Raw genomic sequence first — 17920 nt, forward strand, 5'->3', positions numbered from 1 at the left:
TAAAAATATATCTGATTCAGAAAAATCTCGAACAGTTCAATCTTACTATTTTACAGAAGCAGCCCTATTCTGACCTTCAAATCTCAGTGAACCAATCAAATTTGAGCAGTTCAGTTGTTGATTTCACCATGATCAGCTGTACAAATGAATCATACTGCAAAGTAGAGACATACTGTTTTGATAGTATTAACTATTGAATTAAACAATATAAATTGTATGCATGTATGAGGGTGTGTGTGTGTGACTTGGATTTGTAATGTAGCTTTAAAACAAATTTCAGTCATATCACTATGATGTCTACAGTGTGTCAGTTTATACTAATGTCTAGCACTGGGACATCATGAAGAAGACATGTAGCATTTTGTCCCACCTAGTCATATTATCCGGACACCAGGCCGACCAGTCCTAACATTACCCTCTGAATGCTGAGCGCCAAGCGAGGCAGCTGTTAGTGTCATCTTTGTATGTCTCTGGTATGACTCGGCCGGGGAATGAACCCATGATCTCCTGCATCCGAGGTATGTATGTATGTATGTATGTATGTATGTATGTATGTATGTATGTATGTATGTATGCATGCATGTATGTATGTATGTATGTATGTATGCATGTATGTATGTATGTATGTATGTGTTTGTGTTTGTGTGTATGTGTATTTATGCATGTATGTACAGTTTGTGTATTATTTCCAAGAAATCTTTGCAAAAGAAGAATTTTTTCAGCAAATAGATTCCATGCTCTCTCACATTATGGGTATTTTTGATATCTCAGCCCATTTGCAGTCCTTACAGCCCTTACATGGGAAACTCACAAACCAGGTCCATATGCACAGTCTTTGCTGCCTTTAATGTTAAACAAAATGATTTATGTGACAAAGATCTTCTGCTTACTTGATAATACTTGCAATACCTTCGATGCCAGATAAGTAAATATATTAATCTTTCAGGCTTAAATCCAACTACAGATCATATAAAACGTTCCAAATCTGATGATGTTGGGATCATACAGTTTCACCATTGTATCCAGGAGGTGAATATTCAGTTGTTTGAGCAGTGCTATAATGGCTCATTGATGAATAGAATTTATGGCTGCGCTATAGATGTCACAGGTTTCCAGAGTAATTAGCTGATTGAAGTCGTAATGCATTTATCTGGCTCTTTCAAATGCATAGGACAGAAACACAGCTTGAATACAATTATGCCATATTTATTCCATGATAATATCAGGCATCCATCTGGAAAACACTGTGAACAGGTTTGTGTGGACAAAACATCCAACTGACCCATTCTGAATAGGTTGGAAGGGTCATGGCAACCAGCTGAATAACCCTGTGAATAAGTTGGGGTGCTGATGGCAGCCAGCTGAACAAGTCTGGATACATGTAGCTTGGTGTGGTCAAGGTAGGCAGCTGAATAACTATGGTTCTAGGTTGGTGTGGACAAGGCAAGCCAACTGAATAAATATGTGCATAGGTTGGGGTGGTCAAGGCAGCCAGCTGAATAAATCTGAATAGGTTGGCAATCAAGGCAGCCAACTGAATAACTCTTTAAATAGGTTGGATTGCCCAATGCAGACGGCTGAAAAAAATCTGAATCGGTTGTAGTGGTTAAAGCTGCCAACTTAATAACTCTGTGAATGTGTTGGCATGGGCAAAGCAATCAGCTGAATAATTCTGAATGGGTTGTGGTGGTTAACTCAGCCAGCTGAATAAATCTGAAAAGGTTGGGGTGGAATTGATTTTAGAAACAATATCTTCATTAACTATGTGCCAGGTTGTTTGTTTTTTGTTTTTTTTGTAAAGGAGAGATTGGTTATCTATTATTAATCTTGGCTTGTCATCAGATAAACACTGTAAAGCAGTCATCTTACTTTATCTGACCTACTAGCTTACGCTTTGGTCAACCCCGTGAAACACTATATTTGTCCCATAATATGTATCTGCTTGATGATAAAACAATCAACGCTTCTTTAAACTGTATCCAATTTTTAGTTAGTACAAAACTCTGTCTGATGACAACTTTTGCTTGGTCCTATTGATTTCAACTAAATTTTATACGCAATGTTATATGGACAAGGTCTCAAAAGAATGCATACTACATCATTATTTGATTGAGTTATGATCACTGATTGTTGATACTAATAGTCTTTGTGCCCTCAAGGTTCACAAAAACAGCGTGTCCTCTTCTTCTCATGAGATACACACTGTGCCAAGTAAAAATGTTAATTGTCCTAGTGCTCAGATAATGATGATTCACACCCTGAGAATAGTTTTGTATATAATTCCACCATTAACAAATACCAATGTTCAACATTGCCTAATATCAAGGATTTTCATTTAGTATTTACTTTTGCATAGTTTTAGTTTCTGTACCTGTCAGTCAAAGATTTGTTGAAGAAGTGGCTGGTGTTTGTTTGTACACAGGTATCTGACACAAATTTGATACAAACATGGGTCACGAAAATAATGTTTAGAGAGAAGACAAGATTTAAATTGTTTCTTATGTACAATATCTGTATGTAATATATAATATGAGACAATGTTTGCATACTAAATTTAAAAATTTATGTTTCACACCAAGTCTTCGACTAATGAAGTATATTCTCATTTACATTGTCACATTTCAGTAATATAGGCATAACTCTATTGTTAGAGAAATGTTAACTTTAATGTAGAGAAGCCATGAAATAACTATTTTTGTATATCAACAAATTTGGACAAAAAAATTATAAAGAAAGCATCCTATTGACTGAGATTTCCTAGTCAACTGCTTTCATTGGCTAGTTGCATATGTCAGTCTAGTGAGCAATCACTCCCATTTTAATATCTTGTTTGTTTTTTGTCCTGTTTGTTTAATGTCCAAATATGTCAGAGTACTTTAACATATACTTTGCTGTAGTTGCTTCTCGAGGTATGTAATATGACTTTCCAAAAGAATATTGATGTATGAGGATCCAAATAAGGTGAATAATTGCTATCTAAAGGTATGCATGACAAAACAATTATGACACCCGTTACTGAAATAATCTATATTGAATGCATGCGTGACCAGGTATAACTTTTACTTTAACCATATATAGGTTATTGGACATAGGACATAATTAGACACATTCTGTATAAACCCTGGCAAGGGTACCTGCCCCTGAACCTGAATACAAATAATACTATCATACAGGTTAGATAATTTTTAATTCGTACTCTACATATATTTAAATCGAGGCCCACAAGCCTGGGTTTAAATCTCCATAGAGTATGAATTAAAAATTCTCAGGATACCATATAAAGATGAAAAAGAAGATATAATTTATGGACGTATTCTAACTAAATGACATGTACATGCTAAATTTATACATGTTTAAGAGATCCTGAGAGACTACCATCAGTACACTAAATTACAACAGGTAATGTATTTTTGAGTATTCCATATTAGCCATACATATCAATCATAAAATGTTAGGGCAGCACATTGACATTTCTAACAAAACAATGTAATGCATAATCTATTCATATTTGCTCCACATTACTTGACCTCCTACACTTTGCCTTATATCTTTAATGTCCTTGCTCTTTTTATCACCTACACATATACTTTCATTTTTCAGCATCATGTATAAATTAAGTGAACACTTTATTCAGTTTGTTAGAGCTAAAAGTGATACATGTTCAATATTGATATTATCTTGCATATACGTAAGATAACAATTGAGAAAGAGTAGTATGAGTGCATTGTATATATACACAATGAGCTATCAAATATGAAGCGCAATGTCCCAAAGGTAAGTAAATACCTCGATCAGTCCCTTACTATGTGGAATAACTAAGCATCATTCAGAGATGAATATATCATATCAAGGAAATCTAATTTGATTCATATATGCTCCAGTTTTCCAGGAGAAGATTAGACTTTCAAGGATTTGAAAGTTAATGGTTTGAGAAATATCAACTTGAAAGTGTCAACAATAATTGCCTTATGAAGATATGTATATAAAGCTGAAACAGTTAATAAAAATATAATCACCCTAATATTTCTGAATATATATCATATTATCTTCACGTGCAATCTAAATATATTTTGTTTTTTTTAATGGCCGAGCTAGGTCTTACCAGTTGACTAAGGAACGGAGAAAGGAGTACACTCTTGATTTCTTTTCAATCAAAACACAAGTGATTCAATGATAAAGAAACATTGATTAAAGCTGCAGTTTATAACCATGACAGTCTTGTTTCTTATACAAGGCCTGACTACCATCATTGTTTTGATGTACAGTTTGGTATATGAAAATGACAAACAAGGTCAGGATATATATTTGCCCTATTCAATTAATTCATTATATAACCTCTTTTGATGGATGGACATTACATACGGATTAGTACATTTATATTATCTTGAAATAAGGTTTACTACATAAGCGAAAATATGACCTGATTGTAATAAGTCAAATATAAAATCTGGAGCGAGAATGATTTTTTATTTACACTTCAACTATATCGTAATAAGTACCTGAATTGAATTGATATAAATGACAATAAAATGGTTGTCAGGTCGGTGAGGATAACAATAAGAATGACTTAAACAGCTAGTAAATTATACAATAAACATCATATAATTTATGATTTATAGATTGATGGATTAATTAGGTATTGTTGAATTTAATTCGCATGTTTAGTAAGTCAGGATCACTCTCAATGCAGTATTTTACCGAAGGTCTCTTCGAACATTTCATATTCGATATTTATCACATATAATGTGTCTCGGAGAGTGTCTCGTGTTAATTTGCTACTTTAACTTGAATTGCTATTCATTCTCGAGCGGCTTGTCGTCCATGCGTGGAATCAACAACATTTATGTGGATCGTTTGTGTGCGTCCGGGTCCGCGTTATGGCATTTTGCATTTATCCATCGGTCTTATTTAAAAGCAACTGGATTTGTAATGAAATCCACTGATCAGCCTTATGTTCTAGTCATATGTGGTTGATGTTTATATTAACAATGTTTTTCCCCGTTCATCCACGCGATTGTCCCAGACATTGTACAAAACAAAAACAACACAGCTTATACCTATCATCAGTGACATTTCTAAATATTACATCGGTGACATATGCAGGATCTAAAATATTTGGGACAGTACTTTGATTCATTTCGATACCATATTTCATACTCCCATTTAGCAATGGCAGCGAAACGCTGTTGATAATTAAAGTATTTGGCATTGATGTAAAATGAACATTCTTTAAAATCATAGGGACTATCTGTCGGGTATTTCTCCCCGACAATCGATGTGTACATAGAATAGTAATATACAGATGTCATACACTATAGTAATGGAAATTCGCATATTCATTTATTTGCGTCACCAATAGCGATTTGATCATATAAATTCGTTTATGAATTTATTACCGCCGTTATTCGCCATCGTCAAAGTTCCTTCGACGAGTGGCAACCTATTCGGTGCGATACAATAAATGCACTGCCGATGAGTAATGACGATAAAATCAAGTACTGACTCTGCATTAGGACGCACGTGTTTGGGAACGGCGTCGAATATGTGTAAATTGCAGAGACTAACGCTAGTGAAAATATATAGAGATCCGTTTATTACTTACTTGCCAGGTTGGTTTCCAAAGAAAGTATTGGTATAGTTGTTAATGTATTGTTGTTCATGTCAAATGACTCATCCGTGGTGCCAACATAAAGATTTATAATCGACATAATTATGCATTTATCACAATAGCAATTTCCGGAGATATCTTTGATGACAAAATTCAACATGATTTTCGTAAATCGTATCGTGACCTCGATAATATAACTTGATCTTAGCCTACACCACATCAAGATTGATACTATTATAAACTCGCTCCTTTCCGAACACTTCCACACATACATTCATGCTTATCACGTATATATTAGAAAACTTACTGAGACTAGTCTCGAGTTTACTGATTTGATTTACATGGACATGTATTTGAGGATAATTTCTGAATCCAGGTGAAGCTGTTGATATATATTTATATGAGGTAAATATAGTTTTAATCAACCCATACAAATTCACCAACGATCCGAACTCAGTCAAGTTTGCATTATGGTCAGGTATAAACCACGCTGAAATGTACCATACATAGTTGTATCTACGCTGGCAGTCAATGTCATAGCATAATTATGGTCTTTTATAATCACTTTGAAATGTAACACCCGTCGTTGTACTTGCCGTTTATGTGTCTCTATGTTTAAATAACCCGCGGAAACAGTCACAACAAGGATAGTAGAAATGTCAGTTGGATAACTTGAAATAGGCCCAGAAGAATATAGACAAACGAAATTACTTAAGGGAATCCCCTCAAAGAGATTTTGAACATGGCCAGCACTATTTCGATTGTTAAACATAATTCACCCAGATCTCCCAAGGCAACACCGTTCAGAGATAAGTAAAACATGTTGAATAAAATTCATCATATATAGACACATGATGACAGTGGAGAGGGACAAATGTTATGATACACTTCCCTACGAGGATGCGGCCAACGCGTAGCTGCATACAAATTTACCAACGTTGGCTGACAAAGGGAAGCCGCCGCTAAGACAATCGAATAGGACCTTACTTCAGGAACGTGTACATACTGCGCAACGTAATCTTGATTAGATTGAATACTACACGACAAGTAATCGCTGCAAACTCATTGGTACATAAACCATATTTGTTGTCATCGTCGGCGTGGTTTATCTCGTTATAATTTCCACGTGGTTTAGCCTGCTGATATCGGTATGATTAACGCCACTACTGCATTACAGGCAACTATTACGACAGCCTCAGCGGCCATATTAACAGATTTCACACCATAGCTCAAATTGTACCCAGACAACCTCTTGAAGCAGCCACACATTTTAACAAGCAGAGTAAGAGCATGTTTATCCACGACTGAACGATTTCCCACGCAGACGATGCAATTCCTGATGATGCAGGTGCAGGTGGTACAGGTACTTTGGATGAAATCGTTGGTGCCAAGGAATGGACAGGTAGTGCTGGTTACTTAGTGATTCATTTTGTGGCTGATGCCATTTTTAGGTGATACATCTCACGGCTATAATGCCTATTACCTTCTAGGTAGATATAAACTGACAACCGCTATTCCCTCTGAGAAATATAGTCCCGGGAAGGAAATATTCTCGCAATATGCCTCCATAAGTCTCATAATAAATGGCATATCTTTCTGCTAATTTGTCATGTAGCAGAATTACGCCTGCTCAAACGTGTTCGATATCTGCACTTTCTTCTATAGGGAACTTATTTAATGTCGTTCTACTTGCATTTCCTCAAGACTCGATCCACGGTTTTCAAGTTCGGTTGTTTTATATGTGGGAATATCTGCACTCATCCGTTCAATAAATTATAAACAGCCCTACAAGACAACTTAAAATCAGCATCAGCTGTGATTGTGTCGTCGACAAATCATGATATATTCACGGGATCAGCTATGGCATTATTTGAGATAAATAATCTTGTGGTGAATGCGTGTTTGTGCGTTGTTGTAGTGTCGTATTCCTCGGGATATAACTCGTAAAACTCTTCTACGACGGCCTGACATTGCGTGTGGTTTTCCATGCATTAACAGTGGTTTTCTGCTTTCCAACACAGTTATCTACAACTGTTCCCCTATCTGGCTATGACATATAAATTCACGTTGATATCTGTACCACATTTTGCAGAAATTCCCAAAGTACAGTTTTCAGTGTCGCGATTGAGTCTGTTTCATCCAGTTAATATATTTCACTTTGTATAGGAGACCGTATTTTTATAACCGTGCAGCATTTGTAAAACGTGTATTATTAGATGCAGATGTAATTGACAGTAAACTATACCACTGAAATGTACTGAACAACTTTTGTTTCCTTTTCCTCCACGTCAAAACTTTGGTGTGGCTTTTGCTGGATCGTATACATGCTGTGTATCCACATATTTGTACTTGGCAATGTCCTCTTTGAGGTCCTTTTGGAATATGTGCACTTCAGGCGTGGGATGTTCTGTTATACATTGAGATTTTGCTATTTCTGCCATGTGAGTGTTTATCCAAATAAATTCACTTAATCGTACATCATTTGTTAAAATTGGCAAAATCAGCAATGCACCTAGATCCCTTTAGAATATCCTGACGTAAGGATCACTCATCTACTAGCGGAGTCCTGGCTTCAGGGACATACGGGCTCCCCATTGAACCGATTAATCTCCTGATTAATAAATAACAATAAAACATTGCAAAGTTATATAGTTTAGTCGTTACAGCATGGAGAGAGCCAAGGTGATTGTTCAGTCACATTCCGGCGAAAGTGAATTTGCGTGTAATATTTTCAAGGACAATTTGATAAATAAGTATCATTTGCACGACTGGTAATATAAATCGCTAAAGACACGCTGCAGGACCGCTGATACATGAAATGGATACAAATCATTGAAATTCTGCCACATTTAGAAAAAAGTTAAATGTCTAATATTGCCTATCCCACAGAAATAATAATGATCATAATCTTTCTAAGATTCATGTCAATCGTAATGTAATCTCGTTGCTGACATCTATGTCAATATACTCAAAAATCAGTGTGTCGATATTTACACAAAAGGCAACCATGTGTCCTAATTGTTTCGAGAACAAACATCATTCTTGGTTATATTTAACTATAAAGATCAATTTCGTTCGATAAAGAAATACGTGAAACTAATGTGGTTTTGGTGTTATTTTGTTACATTGTTTGTTTTCCTTTTTTGCAAGACTATATTAGGCGACTTGACAATATTTAGAACAAAATAATTACGCGGAAAATTATAATTAGAATCGCTCTCCTTATTGGAAATGTATGAATATGGCTGATTTTCTCGAGTTGTGGATAATGGCACCAACACATATCAAGATACTGTTCACGGTAGTCATACATACGGTCACTAAAGTATTATATATGTAAACACAATGACTGAGTTCGACGCGAACTGTTGAGTGACAAGAAGACCATAGATGATAAGCGTATTATATTAGCGGCACGTACTAATATACAGAATGGCTTCGTCCAGGGAACGTATCGGGAATATATTTCTAAAACTATGACAGCGGCGGGTTCCTGTAAATTATCTGACGACGAAGTGATTTTGTAATCATATCGTTTCAATACCATACTCTGTGCCGCTATGATAATATCACTTGAGTAAACCCTGTTTTTGTGTTATGCGACATTGATTCGTTGCATAATAAACACAGAAAATATAGAAAACCTCTCCGTGGATCTGATAAACATTTAAGTAATATGACCCACGTTGAAATTCATGTCAAGTAATCTTGTTATTGAAGTTCGTTGTACTTATCTCGTGATAACTGTAGTCGTGGTTGGTTGAAGATAGCGCACCAACCTAACGACAATTTATGAAGGATGTTATCACCGGAAGAGCAAATATGATCTACTCAAACTTGAGATGGACGCTAGTCCGGACAGACGTCGGCCCGCATCCAATGGATTTCAGCCATATATTCGCGACAGCGACGGTAACGACTTCATCAACAACAACCCCACTTATATTATAGGCAATCTAAGCGGCTCATTAAAATACATACTTGAGCGTGTCATTGTGGTACAAAAGCACATTCATACTATTGGAACTTCAGCACATTTAATGCATTGTACGCCATCACTTTGCGGACTACTGGTACATCAGCACATTCAAGACTTTTGAAATAATTCCAAACCATTATTTACTTTTGAAATTATGATAGGACATTTGAAATTATTTGGAATATAAATCACAACAATGTCTGTTTGGAATATTCGTATTTGTAATCTAGATCTATGAAATGTCTTTTGTAATTTCTTGTTTAAATTGTTCACTCTATTTAGTTAAAGATCTAGAGTCGTAACAAGAGCAATGACAAGATGTTCAAGATGGATGCCATTGTGCCATACTTCTTATGAGATTAACAACATTTCTAGTCAGTACGTATATACTATACATTGCAAGAAGGAGTTGAACGAAAGCACAATTTAGACTTGAACAGTCATGAGGAATACGTAGTTATGCGAAGCTTGACAAGATGCCATTTAGCAAACATATTACCAGCAGCGTGGGCATTTTTTTAATTTAAAACCAAATAAACATCAACATTAGTATTTTGGCGAAATCGCTATGCTGATAAAATCACTGATTCAGGATAAATATTGATAACAAGGTTTTCAAGATCACCACCGTGACAGGAATATTCGATGTCTGAATGGCATCGCTAGGACAAACTTAATTTCAAATGACCATCCATCCCGGAGGAACGGGTTTTACAAGAATGTTAATGATATCCGTTATTTAATATTTTAGAAGGAGTAGCAGCAACAAACTCATTGTGCTTACTGGCGAAATAACAGAGCTAACGCACATATTTTGGACTACAACCGATATATTTTCAGCGAGAAATTAAACATACATTTAGATCTAACATACGTTGCCATCAAAGATAATGGTTAGAATGTAAATATTTGACATTGTTCTGAAGAGTGTTTCAGACACTATTTAATACCAATGAAACCAAATACACTTTAGAAAATGTACCAATATAGAGTAAACATGGTCAGGAATTTGAGATTTGGCGGCTATTTTGAAACATAGTTACGCCATTTGTACTGTCTCCGTCATATTTTCAGTGGAAAATCAAGCGGACATTTAAATATAACAAATGTTGCTATGAAACGGAAAGTGTAGAATGTATATATTCAATAATGTTATGTGCAGAGTATTAGACACTATTTACTATCTATTTAATGAAGTACATTTTAGACAATACACCATTTACAGAGTAATTGTGATCACTAATTAGATTTGTGCCTACTGTGCTTTGAAACATAGTTGCGCAGGGATTGTTAGACCACATGTACGTATAAACTAAACGTTCACTTAATGTTAATTTCATCTTTTGGCGCTCAATAATCAATTGTAGCCTAAACAAAACCGAAGGTCATACAAGTAAATCGGTAATTTTTGTGACATTATCATTTTAGCAACGACATGACTATATTATACTCAAGCAACGCATGCCGTATGTTTTGTTGAATATGAAAAGAAAGTGATGTCCGTATTTCTAAAAGCAAGTTTCATGGTTACATTTCCCTGCTTGTGACCTTCAAATGTGAGATATAACAAAACAATGTTAATCATAGTATATATTTAGAAAAGTGCAACTAATTATCATGTCAAGGCTTGTAAAGTTCAAGGCCGGGCAGTCAATAATTTAACACGATGTACAGCTGGTCGGTCAATGTAGAACTATAATATTCACATCATGAAACAAAGGTATAATTAATTAGCCAATACAAGTGTCGGTTTGTACGGATGTGCTAAAAGAAGGACGTTATTTCTTTTTCCCACAAGAGCAATAAATGCGTGATATAGAACCAATATGACAAGGGTATGAATAAAAAGTTTGGATAATAATTACTTTTCATAAATATATTCGTCTCAGACATCACATAATAAATGCAAATAATACATGATTTGGGCTTATTAACGCAGAGTATCTTTATTTTTTACTTACTCTTTCTTTTCTCTCTCTTTCTTCCTGAAAGAAAAGAATAAGTCTGATGTTAGAGAAGATGATCTAAATCCCTATAATATGCTCTCCAGAAAGGGAGAGGACACGCATACACAAATTCGTCATACTCGTAAATGGAAATACAGGGCAAAATACACAGTGTAAGTCATTACATGAAACAAAGAAATCCGAAATAGTTGTCGTTTTAAATAATATATTGTACGCTTTGCCTCGTATGTAAATCTTTGAATAGGAACTTTTCTTTCCTTTCTTTATCCTGCAATGTTTCATCAGTTTGGTAATATATAAATGTAGGCAAAAAGTAAAGTGCGCTGCTAATTCCAACAACAAATTAAACGGCAGACAGCCTATCATCAAATATACACTGCCTCTCTGAAGTTCTTGGTTTAATATTGTTTCACTGCATTTGCCCTCAAACTGTGTGTATAATTATGAAATCACTCATCTCTCAATTGTCGTGTGGACTGGTATAAGTAAAACGTACCGCGGATGCGGTAATGTGTGATCAGGAAAGTGGGCAAACAAAACCAATATTGTTTTATTTCAGAAAAGTATAGCGTTTTCAAAAATGCTCATCTGCTGATTTTTTCGAAGACATTAGCTGTCATTCTTTTTTCCAAATCCATGCTCTTTCTTCAGTATTTGATTAATTTGTATAATTAAAGAGTTTTTTGTTGCACAAATCCCTGCAGAACATGTCTCTCTCTCTCTCCCCCTCTCTCTCTCTCTCTCTCTCTCTCTCTCTACAGTACAGTATATCCAATGATAGTTCAGTACATTGGTATAAATTGGCAGTGTATGTTTATTTCTTACACACAAACGATACAAATGTGTTTTGTGTATGTACTGGTGTGGACATTCTTGAAAGACCAAGATAATATGATTAGAAAATCTTATCAGGTTTCCTCACTATTTTCATCAAGGAAAAGGAATAGGTAGTATATTATGCACAGACGACACTGTCCTAATTAAATGCACATTGCACACTTGATACGTCTTCCAGCAGATAATCCTTTGTTGATATTTGAATATTAGAAGAAAGGAAAATAATAAACTTGCACTTTTCATAACAGTTCATCTTACGCTATGAGATTGTAAGAACCGTTCTCTCTGCATTAGATAATAAAATATTATTTTCGTCAATCGATGTAATTTGAAAAAGAAAAGAAAAACGTGGATCAAGCATGGTCATAGGACGGCAAAATGCTATTTACTAGATTTGTATAAATTGGCAGTGTGTGTTTCATTTGTTTATACAAAATAATGATAAAAAGTGTTTTTGTGTCTGTGCTGGTGTGTACATTCTCGAACAATAACGAGAATCTGATTAGCAAATCTTACACTATGGGGTATTTCAGACCAATCTGAATACACTTCATTGGAAGTGTTAGGCAACGTCAACTGCATCATTTTTGTCAAAGCTGATTGATTCATGTCCCTATATATGGAGCATGGACTTAAATGCTATAATTATCGGCGTGGATAAGTATAAAACGTGATGATTTTATGACAAAACAAGATGTCAACCATAGTCGCGTGCACATAAGCTTTTTAACTATCTTTATACTGGCTGAATCCAATGAATCATTATTAATGCCAAAATATGTAGTATATCTTGATGAAATATATCTGTAATAATTGCATCATTTGTCTTGTATAAATGGCTGATATAGCTCATTCACAATGGCATGATTCTGACCAGAATTAGTTGTATTATCCCCACCGAATTAATGAATAAACATCAAATGTATATTAGCCGTAAATTCAAAATGGATGACAGCAGTTATTTCGACTTCATTTAAAGCTTGAATTTAACGCGATGTTTAAATGTAATGATATTGATGCAACTAACGTAGGACACCAAGTCAATTGGTAGCTAAAAGCACAATCTAAAAATCAAAATCACTAATGAAAAAACAATCCACATATCTGCTAAGAAATATTACTATCATTTGGCAGACTTTCGATTAAAATTAAAGTAAACGTTTTCGGTACTGAAACATTAAGGGATAAACAAATTGATAAACGGTTCCACTGTGAAAACATTAACGATGAAACATAGAAAATATGTTTAAATACAAATAAAATGATCAAGTACAAATAAAATGATTAAATACAAATAAAATGATTAAGTACAAAAAAGGCCATGAGGATACTGCATATAGTATTTGTTGTATTCACGCATCATTCAAATTAGAATTTTGTTTTGTAAGGAACACTTTGTAAAAAGCACAACAAAATGGTTTTGGATGAAATAGCAGATGGAAAAATGACTGTTTGATTTGATGTTATTATTATAGGACTTAACGTCATTTTTCAGCACAAGATAGGCTATGCATGACGGCCAGTATAAACGGTTGAGAAAAAACCAGGGAAACCCCGGAAAGAACCACGAGAACCTACTGGCAAGCCTTTTCACATACCCACATTGGCCGAGCCCGAGAGGCGAACCCACACAGACAGACGTGAGATAGCAGTGATCCGAAACGATGAGTGCTTTAGACCACTCGGCCACAACATGACCTCAGATCGGCACCATTTTTATCATAGTAAGTATCTTAGTGAACATTTCATGTTAACATGACCATCCATTCAGCAATAGCAACGATGACAAGAGTTACAAGATGGCCACCATTGCCGGAAATTCAATTATGCATATTTTATTGTTGATTTTCCCCGTTTAATATGCAGTTAAAATACTAATTAAAAGACTCATTTGTTCGTATAATATCTGTTCGGTGAACACTTTTAACGTCGATTAAAAACAAGGTACAACCCGACTCGTTTTCTTTTATTTGTTTTATAACTCATCTCGTAATGACGAGGTTTCCTCTGACATTCTTCTTTTTTCCATCCACATTTGATTTTGAATGGGTAATATGGCATTCGATACCTCTGTCTAATCTGTGTTTCAGTATCGCACACCTAGAATGTTGTCTTTGTACATAAAGCCTGGAAGTACTTTTGATAATGAAATATTCAATAAACAGTCAGCTGTTAAAATATCAGGAATCATTTATTGCTATACATTTGAAAACTAGTGTGTTATTTCATGTTTTTAGATTATTAACGGGTCTGAGGATGTAATTGTGTTGCATACAGTATCTGCTGAAAATTGCCGATTTTGTACCTACGGTTTAATGAGGGATACCGTTCAGTGGCGACTAGACTTGTCTAGGAAAATCGCACTACCTCCCGCTAATAAATTATACTTGATTGTGACAACGTTTAGGACAGAATGCTGAGATTGCAGATGAATTTGGTGTGCAAAGTGACTCCAAACGTAACAGATAGGGACAATCCATGTACTATGCAGATGAAATCTGCTATATGCCGGGAGTAATTAAAGACAGTACCAGCATACATCTAAAAATGTAAAACAATTATACAAATATTGTGATGAGCGAAAACATCAAAAACAAACAAAAAAATAAAAAGTAAAATAAAAAATTGGGATGCCTTAAGTTTCAACCTCGCAACCTCTTGTTTGACAGGCGTTAGAATACAAGATAGTTTAAACATAAATATAAAAAGTAAGAAATAACGCAATAAATCTTTGGAATGCGCGAGTTTAAAAGAAAGTTCAAACATGAACAAGTAACAAACAACAAAGTAGATGCTGCAACTTTCGAACTAGCGAATTCTTGTTTGGCAAGCATAGTAAGAAAAGAAAGTTTCTACACAAAAGTTAAAAAAGAAATAATAAAAACAAAACTGCGATGCCGCGAAAATCAGACTCGGAACCGAGTATTTGGCAGGCGTTAGTCATACAGAAACTTTCAAAATAAACAAATGGGGTGCCGCGAATTTCGAACTGACAACTTGTTGCTTAGCAAACCTTAGTATAGAAGAAAGTTAGTAGTTAATGGGTGCGAACCTTGTTTCTTCTAACATTTCAAATTAAACAGTAAAAAAAAAAATTAAAATTTAAAAATTGCGATCAGCGAGGTTGAAAGAAAGATTCTACATTAAATTGTTTTAAAAAAAAATATATAACCAGATTGGGATGACGCGAGCCTTTAACTCGTTACCTTGTGTTTGGCAGACGGAAGTCATACAAGAAAGTTCCAACATGAAAATAAAAGGTTTATAAAAGGCAATTGGATACGCGAGTTCAAAAGAATGTATGCACATACAAATTAAATCAGAAGCAAAATTAAAATATAAAATGAAACTTGATATTCCTTATATAGTAAATATTATGGCGATAATGGTTGAGTCATGGGACGCCATTTTGGTTTAATTTTCGTGTTGAAATTGCTGAATAGTTTGCAACATTATGCTGAGTATGAATAATCAATAATTATTATATCATGTTTTAAAGTAATGTGTAACGTCACGAATAGAAACATGATATCGGCCCTATTTACCGGTATGGAATGCAGAAGAAAAACATATCGTTTTATAATTTCGACTAACTGTTACCAAATCTGTTATGCAAATTTTCAGTATTAGTTTAATAATGAAAACTACACAAATTTTGTTCTGTGATATAAATAGGAGAGACAATACTTCGAGTTTACTCAATAATAATCATGAACCTCTTCAACACAACTTGAATGTCTAGAGTTTTGATAATATCTGTACAATTAGCAACAAAACCACCATACAGTATAGGAAATTGTAAATTATGGCAATATTATATATATATATATATATATATATATATATATATATATATATATATATATATATATATATATGGTAATCAAATACGTGACAGATTCAACATTAAAATAATTATAATATAACTGTTTTTGTTTCCTATGTTACAAGTAGAAATTGTATATAATGCTTAAACACGTAGACAGATACACGAACACTATTAATGTATAATGAATATATACAAAAAAAACTTTTTTCGATACCTTACTTCTCTAAACATTCCTAACGCTATTAGAGACAATCAAATCAAATGGCTTGAAACAAGCCAGTTGATGACAAAATAATCTGAAACCAGGTCTGCGTAACAATTTATAGACCAATGTTTAAATACTAAACCTGTTAATATGGCGAGTACCCTTTTCGGAAATCAGTTTGAGTTTGATAGATTAACCCCCGCTTTCACTTGTCAATGCAGTCAGTCGTTATTCAAGAAAGCGCCTACGTTCTTATTTTGCACAACGATGTGTGGAACGCCTTGACAATTGTTGGGATCATTTAATACAATTATATATATATATATATATATATAATAACTTGTACCCACGCATGCCTGCAAGACTAAAATATATAATTATACAAGTGGGTCAATATTGGAGTAGTTATGTCACAATGTGTTTTAAAATACCATTTAACATACTCCAGAGTAGTTACGTATAGCTTAAAGTATTAACTCTATAAAGTACTAACTTGACCTTTTCATTTCAATATTGTTAGTGAACAGCTACTTTCTAAAGATAAACTCAGTGATCCTTAATACATATTAAAATGTATTAATTGCTCAAATAACAACAGAAACCGTGCAGACCTTATATCTTGTGTGGCTTCGTTTTCGCTTTAGAGATTACGCATCGCGTATGTTTTGATGAATATGTTAAAACAAGAAAGTGTTTCCGGTATTTATAAAATTTTATTCCGGACGCGGAAACAAGTTTTATGATTACATTGTGCCTCTTGTGAACTTTAACTTTCGGATCAAACAGAGTATGTTAGCAACATTATAAATTTATAACAAAAAAGCCACTAATTATCATCACAATGCTTGTAAAATTATGGAGCGGACAGTCAATAATTTAACAGGACGTACAGCTGGTCTGACAGTGTCATATTATAATAGGCACAGATTGATACAAACGTATAATGTATTAGTCCACTAAAGTGTCCGTTTGTACGCATTTATTGAAAACACCCTTCCACCTCCTTTTCCGTCAAAAGCAATACATGTGCGATATAAAAATAATAATATAGAAATTATATGAATTAGAAAAGGGTTTGAAAATAATCCTTCCTTGGTAATTGTACAAAATGATGAACATTTGGTTATTAATTATTTTTTTATAAATATTGTCGACTTATATATCATATAGTAATTGTATGGGATGCATGCTTTGTACTTATTTACTGAAAGCAGCTAAAATTGTACTTACTCTTAGTTTCTTCTCTCTTTCTTCCTGAAAGAAAAGAATAAATCTGATATTAGTCAAGATGAAATATCCAACATATTTGCTCTCAAAATGGGAAGTATATACGGATGCAGACATTCACAAATGAAAATCCAACGTGAGACACAACAAAAATAAATAAATGATGATGCATAGTTGACATTTCGCTATAAAATCCTAAAACTATCAATACGAACGTAGGATGGTGGCAATGCAATAAACCATAGACAAAGGTGTTGTTATGACTAAG

General features: G+C 34.3%; 1 protein-coding gene across 5 annotated transcripts in view; it reads right to left on the reverse strand.

Annotated features, from left to right (window-relative positions):
- LOC149774077 (E3 ubiquitin-protein ligase TRIM56-like) overlaps positions 1–17920 on the reverse strand; it is a 106062-nt gene that overhangs the window by 46789 nt on the left and 41353 nt on the right. For 2 of the 5 annotated variants that reach the window (XM_089945804.1, XM_089945807.1), the window contains one exon: positions 17656–17679. The exons of 2 other annotated variants lie outside the window; for them this stretch is intronic. In XM_089945804.1, coding sequence (XP_089801930.1) covers positions 17656–17679 — 24 coding nt within the window. Of the gene's footprint in view, positions 1–11548; positions 11573–17655; positions 17680–17920 lie in introns of all 5 variants that reach the window. One more of the 5 variants, XM_089945802.1, reaches the window with a different exon arrangement.

This window comes from Sinohyriopsis cumingii, unplaced genomic scaffold (assembly GCF_028554795.1).
Source record: "Sinohyriopsis cumingii isolate HCF-2022 unplaced genomic scaffold, ASM2855479v2 utg000426l, whole genome shotgun sequence".
Lineage (NCBI taxonomy): Eukaryota > Metazoa > Mollusca > Bivalvia > Unionida > Unionidae > Sinohyriopsis > Sinohyriopsis cumingii.